At 35.6% G+C, this 22,814-nt stretch overlaps 3 protein-coding genes across 9 annotated transcripts in view; all 3 read left to right on the top strand.

Annotated features, from left to right (window-relative positions):
- LOC140151174 (uncharacterized) overlaps positions 1-1,391 on the top strand; it is a 124,189-nt gene extending 122,798 nt beyond the window's left edge. For 6 of the 7 annotated variants that reach the window (XM_072173428.1, XM_072173423.1, XM_072173425.1 and 3 more), the window contains one exon: positions 1,034-1,389. In XM_072173428.1, coding sequence (XP_072029529.1) covers positions 1,034-1,281 — 248 coding nt within the window. In that variant the 3' untranslated portion in view covers positions 1,282-1,389. Of the gene's footprint in view, positions 1-1,033 lie in introns of all 7 variants that reach the window. The other variant, XM_072173429.1, reaches the window with a different exon arrangement.
- A 382-nt stretch (positions 1,392-1,773) lies between these two features.
- On the top strand, positions 1,774-11,037 carry LOC140151176 (uncharacterized). The gene is given in 6 exon segments (XM_072173430.1): positions 1,774-1,942; positions 3,027-3,292; positions 4,218-4,338; positions 4,992-5,057; positions 9,742-10,414; positions 10,416-11,037. Coding segments are annotated over 5 exon segments (1,485 nt in total). The 5' UTR covers positions 1,774-1,942; positions 3,027-3,274; the 3' UTR covers positions 11,023-11,037.
- A 297-nt stretch (positions 11,038-11,334) lies between these two features.
- LOC140150311 (uncharacterized) overlaps positions 11,335-22,814 on the top strand; it is a 34,915-nt gene continuing 23,435 nt past the window's right edge. Inside the window, exons 1-17 of the mRNA XM_072172318.1 lie at positions 11,335-12,851; positions 13,541-13,890; positions 14,741-14,870; positions 15,735-15,785; positions 16,105-16,164; positions 16,349-16,382; positions 16,532-16,590; positions 16,786-16,836; positions 17,527-17,876; positions 18,643-18,772; positions 19,638-19,688; positions 20,003-20,062; positions 20,247-20,297; positions 20,421-20,480; positions 20,676-20,729; positions 21,446-21,795; positions 22,563-22,691. Of these exons, the coding sequence (XP_072028419.1) occupies positions 14,753-14,870; positions 15,735-15,785; positions 16,105-16,164; positions 16,349-16,382; positions 16,532-16,590; positions 16,786-16,836; positions 17,527-17,876; positions 18,643-18,772; positions 19,638-19,688; positions 20,003-20,062; positions 20,247-20,297; positions 20,421-20,480; positions 20,676-20,729; positions 21,446-21,795; positions 22,563-22,691 (1,608 nt within the window). The 5' untranslated portion in view covers positions 11,335-12,851; positions 13,541-13,890; positions 14,741-14,752. The remainder of the gene's footprint in view (positions 12,852-13,540; positions 13,891-14,740; positions 14,871-15,734; positions 15,786-16,104; positions 16,165-16,348; positions 16,383-16,531; positions 16,591-16,785; positions 16,837-17,526; positions 17,877-18,642; positions 18,773-19,637; positions 19,689-20,002; positions 20,063-20,246; positions 20,298-20,420; positions 20,481-20,675; positions 20,730-21,445; positions 21,796-22,562; positions 22,692-22,814) is intronic.

The raw sequence follows: 22,814 nt of genomic DNA, 5'->3' as shown, positions 1-22,814 counted from the left end.
GGGGGGAGGGGGTTGGGGAGGGGCAGATTCACATCTGTGAGAAGTCTTGGGAGGGAGGAGGAGGATAGGAGAGGAGGGATATGGAGAATGAGAGGGGCTGGAGGAAGGAGAATTTAAAAATATAATAAAGACAAGTAGATAAATAGAAATATAAGAAAATGATGTGAATGAGAGAGGGAGGGTGAGAGGGACAATGAGAGCGAGGGAGTGATAAAGTGTAGGTCTAGGAAAGAATAAGTACAGAGAAGGGAAAAGAAAGGAATGATGAATACATTTAATAATAATTATTAGGCCTATATAATAACTAAACACATAACAGCACTGGGCAGCCATTCGTCGATGTCAATGCCTTTATTCGTTACGTAATTAAAACGCCCAGTCAGATGTATTTCACACCTACCAAACACAACTCACCCAATTTCGCAAACTGGACGTTGAATGTACACTCTCATGAATATTGATTGGCAACATTTTCCAATATGTCAGCGCTCTAATCGGAAACAATAGAACAATAGACCCTGCAGAGCGTTGGTTATTATATACTTTATCACTATGCTAGGCGTATCTGTGAAATATTGATGAAAATTTAATGAAAATGTATGAATGGTAGTGAATCTTTTGTTATTGATGCATTATTTGAGAAATTCTTGCCATTTTATATACGTTTACATATTTTAAGTCTATTTACGCTACTTATATATTATTACTAGATGATATCATTCATATATACCTGTTCAATAGTTCATCCTGTGAAATTAGATATTGTAGTTTAATTATGTGACGTACACTAATCTATGTTTGAACGTACCTGTATATTTGGGGATGTCAATAAAATATTCTGATTCTGATTTATTGCTTGAGGATGTAATATTCTCTCATTCAATAAAAGTATTCTTTTATTTTTGTATCTTCTTAGATCTTTCGTGTTCAGATTAAAAAACGTATACATTGCAATCGTTTCCAGAAAGTACTAAGCGGATATTTGCACGTATGGTGTTAATCTTTAGGCAAATTATTATTATTCAATTTACAGCACCAACAACGACCGCAACGTTATCTACGACCTCACCTACAACAATTACTACACCTTCAACTACTGCATCTACGACCTCACCTACAACCGCGACAACACCATCAACTACTGAATCTACGACCTCACCTACAACCGTGACTACACCATCAACTACTGAATCTACGACCTCACCTACAACGATTACTACACCATCAACTACTGAATCTACGACTTCACCTACAACGTGTGACTACGCCATCAACTACTGAATCTACAACCTCACCTACAACGATTACCACATCAACTACTGAATCTACGACTTCACATACAACCGTGACTACACCTTCAACTACTGAATCTACGACCTCACATACAACCGTGACTACACCTTCAACTACTGAATCTACGACCTCACCTACAACCGTGACTACACCATCAACTACTGAATCTACGACCTCACCTACAACGATTACTACACCATCAACTACTGAATCTACGACTTCACCTACAACCGTGACTACACCTTCAACTACTGAATCTACGACTTCACCTACAACCGTGACTACACCGTCAACTACTGAATCTACGACCTCACCTACAACGATTACTACACCATCAACTACTGAATCTACGACCTCATCTACAACCGTGACTACACCTTCAACTACTGAATCTACGACATCACCTACAACCGTGACTACACCATCAACTACTGAATCTACGACTTCACCTACAACCGGGACTACATTCAACTACTGAATCTACGACCTCACCTACAACCGTGACTACACATTCATCTACTGAATCTACGACCTCACCTACAACCGTGACTACCTTCAACTACTGAATCTACGACTTCAGCAACACCAACAACAAGTGAAGTAACTCCAAGCACTACTGTGACTACACCAACTACTACGGTGACATCAGGTAATGCGTTAATATAATGTTATAGTTTCGTCGCTTTTTTGGCATACTGTCGAATGACGATTTTTGGGCAAAATGAGTTATATAAACTTTCCAAATCTATGAAAGTTTTGAGACCTAAATGTAATTAGTTATTGAGATATGGCACTAATTAGTATGATACGACATGGTTTTTATGTAACCCTTCCCCCCTAAATCATCGTTCTGTGTTTTGGTATACAGTCGTATCATAGTCGTATCATGATACGTCACTATAGGCCACCGTGTAACTGCAGTTTCCTATTGTTTTCACATACTGTCACATGGCGTATCATATATTAATACATAGGTTGTCAAATTGTGCATATTTTGGTATACTGGTATATGCATTTGCAGATTAATTACTTCTAATCAGTGAATGAATAAAAAGTTTCTTTTATGCTGAGAACAAAGACAGATATATTATTGATTATATTTTTTGATAATAATAAACATATTTTACTTTGGTGCTCTCCAGTGGGTCTTCAAAAATTGGAAAAACTTTAAATGCGATTTTCTCAAAACGGCATTTTTCATACGAAAGTTTGCATTTGATTGTGTTCGAAAGATTGCGACGACGGATTGATTGTGTTCAGTACATATTTGATGCGTACTTTTCTATGACAATTTAAAAAGGCAAGTGCCTGTTTCAGTGTTTACATGATTGTACGTTTGTGTGTGATATACTTATTTTAGAACTGAAGCGGAAATCATGAGTTTGAAAAATAAACCATCTTTCTAACCTAAGATGAATCGCTTACATTGCCAGTATCTTTTTTTTTTATTTCATGACTTGAACACTGATGCCGTTTGTACACTATTGCAATTCAATTCCTTACTACAACAACGACCACAACATCTTCTGCTGCATATACGACGTCCAATGCAATGACAACAACAAATAAATGGAATTGATCAAAATATCACGTCCTACGACGACCACGTCTTCCCCTATTGAATCTGTGCTCTCTCATTCAACGACCACATCTTTAAATACTGTATCTACGTCATCTCATCATTTGTCAACTACATCACTACTTACTACTTACTACTGAAACTGCAATCACAGTTTCAACGACTACAAAGTATTGCCATAATATAAATGAGGAAGAAAACCTTATTGTATCAAAATTGATTGATGGGAAAGAAGTGACAGAAGAAGGAACAGGATACCTTCTTAAATATCCAACTAATTCATATGGCAGTCAAATTAAGTTGTGTGCCATATTTGACCGCCCTGTCCGATTGACAGAGGTATATATATCACCGAATGACCCTGATCAGGTGATTACTTGGAAACTTGTAGTTAATGAGGAAATGACTCCAAGCATTGCGGTAAGTTCTTCTTTTGTACCTGTACAGTGTTTTCTTATTATGACACATATAATTTATGAGCATACACCACGAATGAGCCGTAAAGTCGGCAAAGTGTATTCCGAGTTACAGTGTAAAATATGAATGAAGGTCGTATTCATAGGTACCTTAATTTGGTTCTACATCTATCTCATTTTGACAGCGCCATTCAAACACCTTTTAAAACAATCGATAATCCTATTGTTAAAGAGGATAATAAGCTTCTACCTATGTCTATAGATTCTACCTATAGTCTATAAATAGCTCTAGTATTTGTTTGCTTTGGCTAAATGCTGTTCAAGTGGTAGGTTACAAAGCATTGTATTTTGTCTAGGTATGTATAACCAACAATTAACAATGAGAGGAACCTCGTTGACTTGGGGATGATTTGAAATGACCGCCAATTATGGCCGTTTGATATTTATTTACAGCAATGGGGAAAAAGATACACATGTAGAACCGAAAAAGGTACCATTTTGTTGAAGGAGCAAAGTTCAACAAACCATAACCCCACTTCTGGATATCGTTTGAAGTCAAATGATATTCCATAAAGCTTATGATATATGTTTCCTAAACACAAAATAAAACAAAATTGACCGTAACCGACTTTACGGCTCATTCGTGGTGTACGATCACATTTGTAGAGAGAGATTTAGAAAGAGAGAGCGAGATAGACAAGGGATCAAGTACAGTTATATCCTGCTAAAGGAGAAATATTTGTCTAAGCAGAAACATCTTTCCACATATAATACCCAAATCTATCAAATAAACATGAGATATCTTCATTATTTCCACAATGATATTTAGTAAAATATTGCATATTATTCCACGTCATATATCTAGCTACATACAAACATTTTTAAAAATTGTCCAGTAGAATATAACTTGTGATTTATTTTTTTAACAGCTAAACAACAAGCCGAGTAGCGGAATTATAATTATTTCAGATGTCTTAAAGGTGTGTGTGATCATAAATAAACCTGATCGAGATTCAGATTTGGTACTTGACCTGAAGTTTTGCGGAAATCGTAAGTTAATTATTATTGAAACGCATATAATGAACTATTTGTTGCTAAATATTTTGTGCCACAGCCTTTTTACATATCACCTTTTCTCCCCGATGAAGGTGCTGAACGCATTCGTAAAAGGTAATTATTTACTATGATTTTCTTCCATTAAGTGCGTAGGTATGTGTATGTGTGTTCGAACGTTTGCTTCGTGAGGACATACGCTTAGGTCCTGATGGGACATGGTTAAGCAAAATGATTAAACCTATTGGAATAGAATCGCATGCCCCAACAGAGACGAGCTAGTTGTAGCGGCAACGGTTCAGCTGTCTATAAACATTTTGAAGGGAGTGGTCACAGTTCTGAAATAGACGACGTTGTCATTTTGGACCTTGAGCCCCGTTGGTTTGAACGGGGAGTCAAAGAAGCAGTGTGGGTACGAGCCGAACAACCGTCCCTCAACCTGAGCAGGGGCGTTAGAATGAATTTGTCACATGGTTGGGATCGGGTTATCAAGCAACTTCCTCGACTGACCTCGGATGACCCTAAATCATCAACCCAACTTAGTTTTAAGCCGCAACGTCGGGATAACATCTAACCAAAAGGTGAATTTTTCCAGGTTGAGATGATGTAATTAATCACAATTTTCTTCGTTGATATGTCATTTTGTTTAGGTCAATCAACGACGGCAACAACACCAACCACTACGGTGACTACACCAACCACTACGACAACAACAGGTAATATTAAAAACTAGTTCATTAGCTAATTGCATGATTGGTCGAGAGGCTTGTCTAAAACAACGTTAAAGAAAAGAGCATTTCAAAGAATGTTACATGTTTTTTCGTTACAATTGGATAAAAGACATCGGGATTACGCGGCGACCGATATGGCGTAAGGTTAGGGTATTGCGTTTTCCGTGTTTTCCAAATTGACGTATCATTTTGTACTTATATTTGCCATATTTCTGTTGAGAGTTATATAAAGATCAAATCTATATACCCAGCAAATACAAAAACGTTTTAAATAAGTTATATTTTGGGTTTTGGGTTAGGTAACATCGTTTTTAATAACATAAAATGTTGGGTTATTTGAAGGTCATGAAAACGTTTTAAAACATTTTGTATGAAAACACACTAAAACAATATTTTTTAAATGTTTTCAAAATGTTATTGTATAATATTTTTGCAAGCATTTTTTGCCAAGTATTTTTTCAACCCCAAAATAACATTCTGTTTATAACGTTTTGTGTCAAGTTTTCCAAAAAAAATTGGTATTTTATCAATACGTTTTTATACCCTTTATATAACCCGACATTTAAACGTTTTCTGTAAAAAATTTTGTGTTTGCTAGACAGTAGATTATCAAAAAACGTTTTTTTAATGTTATGAAAATGCTTTATACCCTTCATATAACCTTTATACATGTTATACAACCCGACATTTAAACATTTTCTGACAACCTTTTATAACCTTTGCGAATGATGTCTGCTGGGTACAATTACAAAATATAATGAATGTCTGATTTACACAACTCGCATTTATATTGACATTTCTCCAAATCCGATACGCCACTATGGACGAATTTTGACATCAAAATTAATTATATTCAACACGCTTTCGGTAGTATTCTGTCTCTAATCACATGATTTGCTCATAAATGAATTGTTTTTATTATTAATTTGCGAAATTTTCTACTCGATGACCCTTTTCTTTTTCAAAATGTTTATATCAAATGACCACTTTTTTCCTCAATTATATACCCAATGACCCACCTTTCATACAATGGGTTTATACACAATGACCCTATTATAGGCGATAGGCCCTACTCTCCAAACCCACTAGGTTAAATACCACTAATTATGTATTACACGGGTTTCAATGGGAAAATGCCTAATTTCGGAACTCTCACAGTTCAATGCCACTAATATCAGGTGAAACTATATGATTTAGATGCCAAATAATCAAAAATTCAACATAGGTTGACCTGAGACTTTTCTTGTTTTAACGCACTGAACCGTAAACACCTTAAAATGACAGTGCGCCCTAATTAACAAAGTGGCAAGTCTATATGACCATCAACATTGATTTTTCATCATCATGATATGGGCGAGGCTTGTTGAATTTACTAAAACAGAAACCAGCCGTAAACCCAATACTGATGCCAGCCCCCCCCCCTCAACCCGTTACTACCTCAACGGGTTCTAAAAACATACCTTAGTAGTGAATTTTTTTCTTGCCAGGGCCACATTAAATAAAAATGTCAAAAAAAGCTAAAAAAGTCTCCATGAGAATATCAGATCCAAGAATTCAGTGTTTCTATAGTTAAATACCACTAATTATGTATTACACGGGTTTCAATGGGAAAGCATCAAAGAACTCTAAAATGCCACTAATATCAGTGAAACTATTTTTTAGATACCAAATGATCAAAAATTCAACATAGGTACCTGAGACTTTTCTTGTTTTAACGCACTGAACCGTAAACACCTTTCAATATGATAGGGCGATTTTAATGCGTATGAATTTTGTACTTTACAACAAAAATGTCATATAATGAATGTACCATGAAATTTTAATGCAGTCAAAAAACAAATAGTTACTCGTCGTATTTCAATGTATCGTCCATGCCTATTAGTGGTATTTAACCTATATAAGCCCAAAGGTGCTCCAATCTCGGGTAAAATGCAAACATTGACATTTGCAATACATGTTTTAACAAGAAATTTTCTGGAAAACAGCATGACGAGTAAAATATCAATGATTTTCGGACACCCTGTATGATGACTGTTTCGCTGTTTTTGCTTCAACCTAGGACTATATCTGGAGATTCGTATCTGTAGCCTGTCCTAGCACGATCAGATCAGATTAAGATTGATTTAGGGTTAGTGTTCCGATTTAGGCTTGCTGATTAGTGTTAGAATTGTTGATTAGGGTCAGGTTCGCATTAGCAATAGGGTTTTTAAAGGGCTAGGCTCGTGGATAGGGATAGAGATACGGCTAGGTCCGAGGATTAGATATGGGTTTAAAATAGAGTTATAGATCATGTTAGGGTACCGGCTTGAGTTAGGATAGAGTGAGGCCATACAGGATGCTGTAGAGGCCCATAGACAACGTGTAGGCCTACACAGACTAGGTTTTATTTTACACGTGACTATAGGCCTTACATATTTATGCGCCTTAAAGCTTAAGCAAAATGCCTAGCCTAGGCCTATACTGTATTGAAACGTATAGGCCTATGTACGATATTTAGGGCAAGGAAATCAACAAAATGTGCATGTGGGTCTAATTAACAAAGTGGCAAGTCTATATGACCATCAACATTGATTTTTCATCATCATTAAGATACTGATGCCACAAGTCCCCCCCCCCACTCAACCCGTTACTACCTCAACGGGTTCTAAAAACATACCTTAGTAGTCGAAGAAGATGCACGTTTTCTTGCCAGGGCCAATACAGTTAAATATTGAGAAATGTAAGCAAAAAATAGCTAAAAAAGTCTCCATGACGAATATCAGATCCACAGAATTCAGTGTTTCTATAGGTTAAATACCACTAATTATGTATTACACGGGTTTCAATGGGAAAGTGCCTAATTTCGGGTGGAATTTTCTCATATTCAGAACTCTCATAGTTCAATGCCACTAATATCAGGTGAAACTATATGATTTAGATACCAAATGATCAAAAATTCAACATAGGTTGACCTGAGACTTTTCTTGTTTTAACGCACTGAACCGTAAACACCTTAAAATGACAGTGCGCCCTCGAAGCTGAAAGTTACAATATGATAGGGCGACTATTTACTAAAAACCGAAGCCGTGCGTATGAATTTTGGTACTATTACAACAAAAATGTCATATAATGAGAGAAAATGTACCATTTTGAAGCATCAAACTCTAAAAAGTACTTTTTGGCTATATAACTTGATCAATTTCAGCGATTTTAATGCAGTCTTTTCGAATGCCATGAAAACAAATAGTTACTCGTCGTATTTCAATGTATCGCCCAGGCCTATTAGTGGTATTTAACCACTAGGCACATACCCGTTACGTCTAATGCTGAGTGTCCCGACCAAAGTCCACGTGTGATTGATTTATAAATACCGATATGATGATTTGAAATTATTTGATTCAGATACAAGGTCAAATCCCGTTCTTTTTTGAGAATTTTTGTTATTTTGTGATTGTTCTTGCTTTTCAGACACTGGTGGTAGTAAACTAAAATGATTATACATCAATATAATGATAGGGTGTCCTTTATATCCTTATACACTTGCTGAACCTATTTCATATTCTTCATATTTCTACAGTTTTCTGTAGTTAAAATAAATTGTTTTTATAACCTTTGTATGGGACACCCAATATATACAACGCTTGTGAAATGTAAGAGCCGAAGTGGTATTTCAAAGTTTATGAATTTGCTTCCTCTAGTATTTTATCTCTAACCACAGGATTTGCTTCATGAAAAATTATTTCTATGGTTTTTTTTTTTATTATGTGTAATGTTGAATTAAGTTATCTTACTAGAAGTGTATTGTTTTTTCCTCTATTGCGCTCATATATAAACATTGCATCAATTCATGGTAAGTGCAAGATGTTAACAAGAGATCTATCGGGTACAGTAACAACTTTATCAAATCTCTATAGAAAAAGTAGTTTGGCAAATGAATTGTTTCTCTGCTCAAACATTGAGAAACCTTCAAAGGCTTATTTCAAAATGAGAGACAATTTTATAGAGTTCATCTTACAGATATGGTATTAAATATTTACTTCTTATATTCAATCTATTTGAAGTTACAATTGGGACGTTGGCACCATATCTATTCAAACCCTAAACGATTCCGTAAACGATTCCGTAAACGAAGCGTAACGAAACGAACGCGTAAACAGAAAGTGATTAATAATGCAGTAATAGGTGAATTAGGTAGTTATCCTATACTTTATCACTATGCTAGGCGTATCTGTTAAATATTGATGAAAATTGAATGAAAATGTATGAATGGTAGTGATTCTTTTGTTATTAATGCATTATTTGAGAAATTCTTGCCATTTTATATAAGTTTACATATTTTAAGTCTATTTACGCTACTTATATATTATTAATAGATAATGTCATTCATATATACCTGTTCAATAGTTCATCCTGTGATATTAGATATTGTAGTTTAATTATGTGATGTACACTAATCTATGTTTGAACGTACCTGTATATTTGGGGATGTCAATAAAATATTCTGATTCTGATTTATTGCTTGAGGATGTAATATTCTCTCATTCAATTAAAGTATTCTTTTATTTTTGTATCTTCTTAGATCTTTCGTGTTCAGATTAAAAAACGTATACATTGCAAGCGTTTCCAGAAAGTACTAAGCGGATATTTGCACGTATGGTGTTAATCAAAATTATTATTATTCAATTTACAGCACCAACAACGACCGCAACGTTATCTACGACATCACCTACAACAATTACTACACCTTCAACTACTGCATCTACGACCTCACCTACAACCGCGACAACACCATCAACTACTGAATCTACGACCTCACCTACAACCGCGACAACACCATCAACTACTGAATCTACGACATCACCTACAACAATTACTACACCATCAACTACTGAATCTACGACTTCACCTACAACCGCGACAACACCATCAACTACTGAATCTACGACTTCACCTACAACTGGGACTACACATTCAACTACTGAATCTACGACCTCACCTACAACCGTGACTACACCTTCAACTACTGAATCTACGACCTCACCTACAACTATTACTACACCATCAACTACTGAATCTACGACTTCACCTACAACCGCGACAACACCATCAACTACTGAATCTACGACCTCACCTACAACCGCGACAACACCATCAACTACTGAATCTACGACTTCACCTACTACCGCGACAACCCCATCAACTACTGAATCTACGACTTCACCTACAACCGCGACAACACCATCAACTACTGAATCTACGACTTCACCTACAACCGCGACAACACCATCAACTACTGAATCTACGACCTCACCTACTACCGCGACAACACCATCAACTACTGAATCTACGACTTCACCTACTACCGCGACAACCCCCATCAACTACTGAATCTACGACTTCACCTACAACCGCGACAACACCATCAACTACTGAATCTACGACCTCACCTACAACGATTACTACACCATCAACTACTGAATCTACGACTTCACCTACATCCACGACAACACCATCAACTACTGAATCTACGACTTCACCTACAACCGCGACTACACCATCAACTACTGAATCTACGACTTCACCTACAACCGTGACTTCACCATCAACTACTGAATCTACGACCACACCTACAACCGCGACAACACCATCAACTACTGAATCTACGACTTCACCTACAACGATTACTACACCATCAACTACTGAATCTACGACATCACCTACAACCGTGACTACACCATCAACTACTGAATCTACGACATCACCTACAACCGTGACGTCACCTTCAACTACGGAATCTACGACCTCACCTACAACGATTACTACACCATCAACTACTGAATCTACGACCTCATCTACAACCGTGACTACACCTTCAACTACTGAATCTACGACTTCACCTACAACACCAACTACTACAGTAACAACAGGTAATGTTAAATATTTACACAACTTTAATTGCAAATGGAATTGAGAAAATAAGTACCGGTTAACAGGTAAACCAGGAATATTCATCTGTCACCTGCATTACAATGTTGTGTTTCTTTCGCATCTTTCGTGATACATCTCTGCCATTTTTGTAGTCCACGTGTTAAGCAATATGTAGTCTTTGTTCACTGTTAATGTAATTATGTGATTGTTAAAATACATGTTTTTCAAGAAACCTCAAATAACTAGCTTTGAACATGTATTTATATATTTATATACGTATTTTTGTAATTGTGATTACTAACATTATTGCATTATGATAATCTTTGTCTTTTCTTCCCTCATACACGATATTGAACTAAAATGGTAAGTAAAATGAAAGTTAAAACAAATTTGGTTGTTGAAATAATTTGTAAGCTGTAAATTACCTTTTAACACTAAAACTTACCATATAATGTAACTCACCCCATTCACACGTAGGCATACAACATCTACTGTTTGCATAAGTTATGTAGGCATAGAATGTATAAACGAGTAATTTGAAGTTAAATTACTCAATGAGGTATGGGGAAGGTTGGGTAGGTATCGGCCGTAAAGAAACAACAGCGCTCAAAAACAATATGATTCAAAATTGCCCCGCAGGGCTACAAAGAAACAATAGCGATCAAGCTTAAACTATAATAATCATAGTCCCGTAAAAATAGCGCGTATGCGAAATATATTGACGTCCCGAGTCAACAGAATTTGAGTGATTCTTGGTTGTGTTGATAAAACTCAACATTACAAATCTGTTCAGAAAATGTTCCCAATCGAATACGCATGGGTGATAGGCTCTCGGAACAATAATGAAAGCAAAACCATGTGACATGGACTAACAGAGGGCGTCAATATATGCGTCAGGTACTGTGTGTCTACATATATTAAGTATGGGTTTGCTTTCTTGGTGAACGCGTAAGGGCGCACACCACAAAATAAACGTCCCATTGAAATACAAAATCTATCAAGGATCAATAAATGATACAAGAGGATACCTTGAATATACGAGCAACTGGAAAGTACAGGAGCAAGGTACATAAACTTGACGTGGGGAAACAAGTAAAATACAGACTAGGCGGTACGCAGAGGGGGGGGGGGCAAAAACAGTACACCAGTCAAGTTGGTGTACCTTGCTCATTTTCTCAAAATTACAAACTTGCAATTATTTAATTTTAATAATCTTACTTTTTGTTTTCGGACATCGTTCTACTATATTTCTGGTAAGTATCGTTATGTTGCCTTTTTATTTTACGAATTAATTTGTCAAATGTAGGTCAATAGTTGCCATTCCGAGTGAGATATGAGCTATATTATATATGTTACTAAATGAGCTATTTTACTAAATTAAAAATTACAAAGAAAACAAGAATATTGCGTCTAAGCAATATTAATCGATTTAATGATCTTGGACATTATATTCTTCTTGCTCCGACATTGAAAGAAATGCCCAACAAAACTAGTTCGAGATATGACAATATTTTACAAAGTTTACAGATCCCAATATATACATCCCCTTTCCGGCCATAATTATGCTAACAAGCGTACATACGCCGTGCCAATGGAAAGAGTTTGAGTAACCTGGTTTGGTTAATGCACTTAATGGTAATAATAGCAGTTGTCTAGTTCATTATCTGTCCCGAGTTGCGAAAACACACCTGTGTCCTAATACGACTAAAGTAATGTCCCAGGTCTACTTCAACATGCTTCGCTGACCTTAATAATGTTTTTATACACAAAATGCACGCAATTTAGGAATTGTCTTATTGACCAAAGTGAACTGATGAAAATGATATGCCTTCCGATGGATCCATGAAACAGTGCAACAAACTACTACAACTGGTACGTTTTTTTAGCTTGATTGAAGTATCTTGTATACAAAATGAGTAGTGTCGTGGGATTTCATGTTCATGGTTAGATAATTACACGAACGACTTACATGACTTAGGAGCCCGCAAGAAGTGCAAATAATTTTCTTTTATTTATTTCAACATTAAAATTTGTTGAAATTCAAATGGGGATACTTTATTAGAAAATGCCCAAGTTGCTGCTATTTTTCTGTATTTTATCAACAATTAAGGTGATTTAAAATGTTAATGTTTCTACAGCCATTTTAGAATACACAAAAACCACGGAAACTACAACCTTGCCTATATTTATCATATTTAAGTAATGGGTGGACTACCATCCCTTAGGAATGTGAAAGAATATACATTCCATGGTGTCAACACAGCCAAAGTCTATCCCAGAGTCAGTCTGTCTATCGGAGATAGTCAGAAAGTGCTCAACTGCAAAAACAGGAGCGTAATAAAGATAGTCTAACTATAGAGTAGATAGTAGAGTAGACAATACTGTCTGAGGACTAATGTATTTAACCAAAGAGCTTCACCTCTTAGGAGTCTGAAAAAATCATTAAATGCTGTGTTACTCAGGAGATCACTACCAGAAAGAGCTTACATTTTCTTGACACATGTCAATCATTACATTTTATGTACATTTTTGTATTAATTACAAATTTTACTTTACTCCAGAGGCAACAGCCACTACATCTGCTACCACGGAAACTTCAATACCACCGACTACAACAGTAGCAACGACGACAAAAAAGCCTTGTTATGAAGTTTTAAATGATTTAGACGATGTATTGGTGTCAGAGAAAATAGGCGATGAAGAAGTTATAGATGGCCCAGGATACCCGCTTACGTTTCCGACTAATTCATATAGCGACAAAATATACCTTTGTGCCTTTTTTGCCGACCGTGTCAATCTAACAAAGATAGATATAAGAGTAGAGGATCCTAGTGCGATTTTTACCTGGGCATTTGAAGCTGAAAGGATAAATCCCAGTACTGGTGCAACGGAGATTACTTCGGTCGGTGAGGTATGTTGGTGTAACATACTGCAGTTACTGTCCGTTTTCCTATACACAATACACAGTGCTCTTACCATTGACGCGTGACCTCTACAAATAGCGTACGTTAGAAGTATGGGGATTTGCCTAGTTAACGTCGCTGTGTGGAAAATAAGCGGCCAACTTTAAAAGTACTCTTCTAAAGTTCTAGAAAATATAGTTTTGTAACATGTCCTAAATTTTTAGGTAATTTAGATGTTTGGAAATATTCGTACTTTGGTGTTTTAGTGTATGTTATAGGTAATAGTACATTGCCTAGTTAACGTCGCTGTGTGAAAAATAACCAGCCAATATTAAAAGTACTCTTCTAAAATTCTAGAAAATATAGTTTTGCATGTCCTAAATTAACTAATTTAGATGTTAACGTCGCTGTTTTAGTATGTAAACGAAATAACACCACAAAAATGAACCAAACCGCCAACCACCATGCATTTTCAAGAATTGTTCTCATTTCGTAAACAAAAGCCCACACAGCTCTAGCGCTCTTTATAATCGTTCACCCAACTGAAACTATAATCCCAGCTCATTGGTCCATTGTACGTGTAAAGCAGAAAAATATATGTTGTGTGTATTTAACCAGAGAAGATATGATTTAATCAGTTGAGCTGTTTTCAATGAGTGTTATCTTGGTTTAATAGCTTTTAATGGGGTTTAAGTCCTGCAAAGGTCGTGGTGAATTCTACTGTAGACATGACTGCATCATGAAACAGTGTTTTATCGTGTAATGCCATGTTGTTACTAAAAGCCAGTAATTTTCTATATGAAGAATAGTAAATAGGTGAGAAAAATCATCGCATTCAAATCCTTTTGTTTTCTACAGCCGACATCCGACATGAAAGTTGAATACCCTGAAAACGCAATTGTTGATAACGTTATTAAGGCGTGTGTTATCATGGATAAACCAGCTCGAGAAAGTGATATGCTTGTCACAGTTATATACATTGGATGTGGTAAGATGTTTTAAAATTATCCTCCTTTAATTTGAGTCGGTTATGGATAAAATGCCCACATTGTAATCTGGTGCTTATTGGTTTTCACATTGGCTTATTTGATGATTTTTTTTAAAAATTGTAATAGGTGGCATGTGCGTACGTTGAATTACAGATCCCTAAAGGTTGGACACAATGCTTATATTGCTTAAAGCCATAATTTTTAAAACGATTTTGGTTTAAAACGAATAATGTTTCACATTGACCGATGTTCTGCTAGGCCACAACAGATAGACATCATAAACTGACATCAATGTTTTCAAATGCCCTCGCGTCTAGTAGGATTGATTAATTTTCCTTTGTGGGTGGGTGTCATTTTCTTGTTTATATTGATTGTATAAGTTTAAAAAGTTATTGATCGACAAGACAAATCAATGCGCATGCACAAAGCATTTTCCGACAACGACTGGTGAGTTGATTGGATATTGAAAAAAGCAGTAAACAAAATAATGAAAGTCTCCACTTGATTGTCTAACTCCTCGTTAAATTCCATAAGGGTTTGCGAGTAGACCCCGGGTGTCGTCACGCCGATGCGCATATTTTTGAATGCTCAGTAAATAAACGATGTGCACATCGACATGACCTCAAATGACAACATCTCAGGTCTTTCCGCATACTGCTCAAAGTTATGGAACTTTCTTTTTGATGTGTATAGTGTTAGGCCTTTGTTTATGGCTAATGATAAATTGTAATTATCAGCGATAGTAAGTTCATCTTTTGTGAATAAAAATATACCAAGACAATTAACCTATACAATTGTGACTTTTCTCTTTTTCTTTTCAACCAATACATTTTCTGATTTTCTGACACATACGTGAAACGCAGCAGAGGTAACAAGTACCCCAACTCCGACTACAACAGAAATTGCCACGACTGGTAAGATATAACAGAACTTCACAAATTGCATTTGGGATAGTTTGAGATATAAATGTGTGTTGTTGTAACGATTTGTTGATCGATGTCAGTCAAGATTTAATTTTAGACTTATGCATTTCTTGCACTAATGTACATTGAATGATAATCCCCCCAATTTGAAAATGCTTCGTGATATTTGAAATCTACAATAAGTTTTAAAATAGGGTAATATAATTATTAATTTTCCATAATTGACATTTGGATCACCATTATCATGTATCTGCTGAAAACGACTTAACATATAACCCTTGTTTTCTGTTTCTTTTCATGCGACAACCAGCTATCTTAGAGTACACACATACAACTGCAACTACAACCTTTCCTATTTTTACAACAACGCGTGAGTATAATAATTATATTCATACGTCACACAACATAACGTACGGGATGAATAATGCTTCTATGTAATGGATGCGTGAACATGACTCTATAAATATAATTTAGCAATCAATTTTATCGAATGTTTCTTTTCACTCTTATCAACCAAACTCTTTTTCTTCCTTTTTGCATTTCAATGAAAGCAGCAGAGGCAACAACTACTCCGCCAACTTCGACAGCAGCACCAACCACGACTGGTAAGATTTTTTGTTTTTTTGTTTTTGTTTTTGTTTTGTATTTACAACAATTTTAGAGACAAATTGGAGTGAACTCAAAAAAGTGTTTAACATGCAACACGTGTTTTTGTTTCTTTTCATGCGACAACCAGCCATCTTAGAGTACACGCACACAACTGAAACTACAACATTCCCAATCTTTACAACTACGCGTGAGTATAATATATTTATGCGCCACACAACATAACTTGCGACTTGGTTTACTTCTGTAATGATTTTCCTGTTTAATATAATCCAGAATAATGCTTCTATGCAATGAATGCGTTATACATACTATATTTGAAATGTTTCCTTGTTTACTTTCACACAAACTCGTATCAATTATTTTGCCTTTCTATGAAAAGCAGCAGAGACAACAACTACTCCGCCAACTTCGACAGCAGCACCAACCACGACTGGTAAGATTTCCTTTTTTGATTTTTATTAATTTATTTAGAACAACTTAAGAGACAAATTGGAAAATAAAATTCCAGAGTGGCTCATACCAAGCATAAATAATAATAATAATAATAATAATAATAATAATAATAATAATAATAATAATAATAATAATAATAATAAATGATGAAGTATACAGGTCAAAGACAAGGGGAGACCGGACAAATAAGAAAAGCAAACACAGACATTAGTACAGGAAATATTTTAGAGAATGCTTAAATTACTGCATCAGACAAGTCTAATGATTTTATACACAAAAATTGTCAGTTACCTATTCCGTGCGCAGAACCAGGGTTTGCACACCAGCATGAAGATTGATATTGTGCGCGAGACAGGCTGAAAAAATAGAATAATAATAAAGATTGTGGCGAACAAGAATGATGTAATAACGGAGGACGAGACTATAATTTATTCGATATAACCAATTGTTGAAACGTATAAATTTATTTCCTAACTTAAGTTCGCGTAAATAAACGTACCCAATCAACGCCTTAGTAGAACGATGTCTAATGTATCTAAACCAAAAAGTTTCACGTCTGAGGAGCCTGAAAAAAGGTTTTAAAATTAAATCAGATCACTACGAGAAACAGCTTACATTTTCATGAAACATGACAATCATTACATTTTATGTACGTTTTTGTATTAATCAGAGGCAACAGCTACTACATCTGCTACCACAGAAACTACAACACCACCGACTACAACTGTAGCAACAACGACAGAAAAGCCTTGTTATGATGTTTTAAATGATTTAGACGATGTATTGGTGTCAGAGAAAATAGGCGATGAAGAAGTTATAGATGGCCCAGGATACCCGCTTACGTTTCCGACTAATTCATATAGCGACAAAATATACCTTTGTGGCTTATTTTCCGACCGTGTCAATCTAACAAAGATAGATATAATAGTAGATGATCCTAGTGCGGTTTTTACCTGGACATTTGAAGCTGAAAGGATAAATCCCAGTACTGGGGCAACGGAGATTACTTCGGTCGGTGAGGTATGTTGGTGTAACATACTGCAGTTATTGTCCGTTTTCCTATACACAATACACAGTGCTCTTACCATTGACGCGTGACCTCTACAAATAGCGTACGTTAGAAGTATGGGGATTTGCCTAGTTAACGTCGCTGTGTGGAAAATAAGCGGCCAATTTTAAAAGTACTCTTCTAAAGTTCTAGAAAATATAGTTTTGTAACATGTCCTAAATTTTTAGGTAATTTAGATGTTTGGAAATATTCGCACTTTGGTGTTTTAGGAAGGATATGTAAACGACAGATAACACCACAAAAAATGAAGAAATTATTTCCAAACCGTGTTAAGTCTGCAAACCACCATGCTTCTCATTTTCAAGAACACTGGTTAACAATAAGCACGTATTGTCTCATTTCGTAAACAAAAGCCCACACAGAATTGTTCTCTAGCGCTCGCTTTATAATCGTTCACCCAACTGAAACTATAATCCCAGCTCATTGCTCCATTGTACGTGTAAAGCAGAAAAATATATGTTGTGTGTATTTAACCAGAGAAGATATGATTTAATCAGTTGAGCTGTTTTCAATGAGTGTTATCTTGGTTTAATAGCTTTTAATGGGGTTTAAGTCCTGCAAAGATCGTGGTGAATTCTACTGTAGACATGACTGCATCATGAAACAGTGTTTTATCGTGTAATGCCATGTTGTTACTAAAAGCCAGTAATTTTCTATATGAAGAATAGTAAATAGGTGAGAAAAATCATCGCATTCAAATCATTTTGTTTTCTACAGCCGACATCCGACATGAAAGTTGAATACCATGAAAACGCAATTGTTGATAACGTTATTAAGGCGTGTGTTATCATGGATAAACCAGCTCGAGAAAGTGATATGCTTGTCACAGTCATATACTTTGGATGTGGTAAGATGTTTTAAAATTATCCTCCTTTAATTTGAAATGCCCACATAGTAATCTGGTGCTTATTGGTTTTCACATTGGCTTATTTGATGATATTATTTTTTTAAATTGTAATAGGTGGCATGTGCGTACGTTGAATTACAGATCCCTAAAAGTTGGACACAATGCTTATATTGCTTAAAGCCATAATTTTTAAAACGGTTTTGGTTTAAAACGAATAATGTTTCACATTGACCGATGTTCTGCTAGGCCACAACAGATAGACATCATAAACTGACATCAATATTTTCAAACGCCCTCGCGTCTAGTAGGATTGATTAATTTTCCTTTGGGTGGGTGTCATTTTCTTGTTTATATTGATTGTATAAGTTAAAAATGCGCATTACTTATTGATCGACAAGACAAATCAATGCGCACGTACAAAGCATTTTCCGACGACTGGTGAGTTGATTGGATATTGAAAAAAAACAGTAAACAAAATAATGGAAGTCTCCACTTGATTGTCTAACTCCTCGTTAAATTCCATAAGGGTTTGCGAGTAGACCCCGGGTGTCGTCACGCCGATGAGCATATTTTTGAATGCTCAGTAAATATGTGCGATAAACGATGTGCACATCGACATGACGTCAAATGACAACATCTCAGGTCTTCCCGCAAACTGCTCAAAGTTATGGAACTTTCTTTTTTGATGTGTATAGTGTTAGGCCTTTGTTTATGGCTAATGATAAATTGTAATTATCAGCGATAGTAAGTTCATCTTTTGTGAATAAAAATATACCAAGACAATTAACCTATACAATTGTGACTTTTCTCTTTTTCTTTTCAACCAATACATTTTCTGATTTTCTGACACATACGTGAAACGCAGCAGAGGTAACAAGTACCCCAACTCCGACCACAACAGAAATTGCCACGACTGGTAAGATATGACAGAACTTCACAAATTGCATTTGGGATAGTTTGAGATATAAATGTGTGTTGTTGTAACGATTTGTTGATCGATGTCAGTCAAGATTTAATTTTAGACTTATGCATTTCTTGCGCTAATGTACATTGAATGAAAATCACCCCAATTTGAAAATGCTTCGTGATATTTGAAAGATACAATTAGTTTTAAAATAGGCTAATTAATAATTTGCCATAATTTACATTTGGATCACCATTATCATGTATCTGCTGAAAACGACTAGACATGTAGCCCTTGTTTTTTGTTTCTTTTCATGCGACAACCAGCTATCTTAGAGTACACGCATACAACTGAAACTACAACCTTTCCTATTTTTACAACAACGCGTGAGTATAATAATTATATTCATACGTCACACAACATAACGTACGGGATGAATAATGCTTCTATGTAATGGATTCGTGAACATGACTCTGTAAAGAAAATTTAGCAATCAATTTTATCGAATGTTTCTTTTCACTCTTATCAACCAAACTCTTTTTCTTTCTTTTTGCATTTCAATGAAAGCAGCAGAGGCAACAACTACTTCGCCAACTTCGACAGCAGCACCAACCACTACTGGTAAGAATTTTTGTTTTTGTTCTTGTTTTGTATTTATAACAATTTTAGAGACAAAGTGGAGTGAACTCAAAAAAGTGTTTAACATGCAACACGTGTTTTTGTTTCATTTCATGCGACAACCAGCTATCTTAGAGTACACGCACACAACTGAAACAACAACATTCCCAATCTTTACAACTACACGTGAGTATAATATATTTATGCGCCACAAAACATAACTTGCGAGTTGATGAATTAATTCTGTAATGATTTTGCTATTTAATGTAATCCAGAATGATGCTTCTATGCAATGAATGCGTTAAACATACCGTATTTGAAATGTTTCCTTGTTTACTTTCACACAAACTCGTATCAATTATCTTTCCTTTCTATGAAAAGCAGCAGAGTCAACAACTACTCCGCCAACTTCGACAGCAGCACCAACCACGACTGGTAAGATTTCCTTCTTTGATTTTTATTGATTTATTTAGACAATTTAAGAGACAAATTAGTGGAAAATAAAATTTCCAAAGTAGCTCATACCAAGCGTAAATAATAATAATAATAATAATAATAATAATAATAATAATAATAATAATAATAATAATAATAATAAATGGTAATAAATGATGAAGTATACAGGTCAAAGACAAGGGGAGACAGGACAAATAAGAAAAAGCAAACACAGACATTAGTACAGGAAATATTTTAGAGAATGTTTAAATTACTGCACAGTGAGAGACAAGGATCAAGACAAGTCTAATGATGTTAAACACCAAAATTGTCAGTTACCTGTGCCGTGCGCAGAGCAAGGGTTTGCACACCAGCATGAAGCTTGATATCCTGCGCGAGACAGGCTGAAAAAAAGAATAATGTAAAGATTGTGGCGAACAAGAAAAATGTAATAACGGAGGACGAGACTATAATTTATTCCATATAACCAATTATTGAAACGTATACATTTATTTCCTAACGTAAGTTCGCGTAAGTAAACGTACCACATCAACGCCTTAGTAGAACGATGTCTAATGTATCTAAACCAAAAAGTTTCACGTCTGAGGAGCCTGAAAAAAGGTTTTAAAATTAAATCAGATCACTACGAGAAACAGCTTACATTTTCATGAAACATGACAATCATTACATTTTATGTGCGTTTTTGTATTAATCAGAGGCAACAACTACTACATCTGCTACCACTGAAACTACAACACCACCGACTACAACTGTAGCAACGACGACAGAAAAGCCTTGTTATGAAGTTTTAAATGATTTAGACGATGTATTGGTGTCAGAGAAAATAGATCACGATGAAGTTATAGATGGCCCAGGATACCCGCTTACGTTTCCGACTAATTCATATAGCGACAAAATATACCTTTGTGGCTTATTTTCCGACCGTGTCAATCTAACAAAGATAGATATATTAGTAGATGATCCTAGTGCGGTTTTTACCTGGACATTTGAAGCTGAAAGGATAAATCCCAGTACTGGGGCAACGGAGATTACTTCGGTCGGTGAGGTATGTTGGTGTAACATACTGCAGTTATTGTCCGTTTTCCTATACACAATACACAGTGCTCTTACCATCGACTCGTGACCTCTACAAATAGCGTACGTTAGAAGTATGGGGATTTGACTAGTTAACGTCGCTGTGTGGAAAATAAGCGGCCAATTTTAAAAGTACTCTTCTAAAGTTCTAGAAAATGTAGTTTTGTAACATGTCCTAAATTTTTAGGTAATTTAGATGTTTGGAAATATTCGCACTTTGGTGTTTTAGGAAGGATATGTAAACGACAGATAACACCACAAAAAATGAAGAAATTATTTCCAAACCGTGTTAAGTCTGCAAACCACTATGCTTCTCATTTTCAAGAACACTGGTTAACAATAAGCACGTATTGTCTCATTTCGTAAACAAAAGCCCACACAGAATTGTTCTCTAGCGCTCGCTTTATAATCGTTCACCCAACTGAAACTATAATCCCAGCTCATTGCTCCATTGTACGTGTAAAGCAGAAAAATATATGTTGTGTGTATTTAACCAGAGAAGATATGATTTAATCAGTTGAGCTGTTTTCAATGAGTGTTATCTTGGTTTAATAGCTTTTAATGGGGTTTAAGTCCTGCAAAGATCGTGGTGAATTCTACTGTAGACATGACTGCATCATGAAACAGTGTTTTATCGTGTAATGCCATGTTGTTACTAAAAGCCAGTAATTTTCTATATGAAGAATAGTAAATAGGTGAGAAAAATCATCGCATTCAAAATCATTTTGTTTTCTACAGCCGACATCCGACATGAAAGTTGAATACCCTGAAAACGCAATTGTTGATAACGTTATTAAGGCGTGTGTTATCATGATAAACCAGCTCGAGAAAGTGATATGCTTGTCACAGTCATATACTTTGGATGTGGTAAGATGTTTTAAAATTATCCTCCTTTAATTTGAAATGCCCACAGAGTAATCTGGTGCTTATTGGTTTTCACATTGGCTTATTTGATGATATTATTTTTTAAATTGTAATAGGTGGCATGTG

This window comes from Amphiura filiformis, chromosome 4 (assembly GCF_039555335.1).
Source record: "Amphiura filiformis chromosome 4, Afil_fr2py, whole genome shotgun sequence".
Classification (NCBI taxonomy): Eukaryota; Metazoa; Echinodermata; class Ophiuroidea; order Amphilepidida; family Amphiuridae; genus Amphiura; species Amphiura filiformis.
This window is presented reverse-complemented; position numbering and strand designations above follow the sequence as displayed.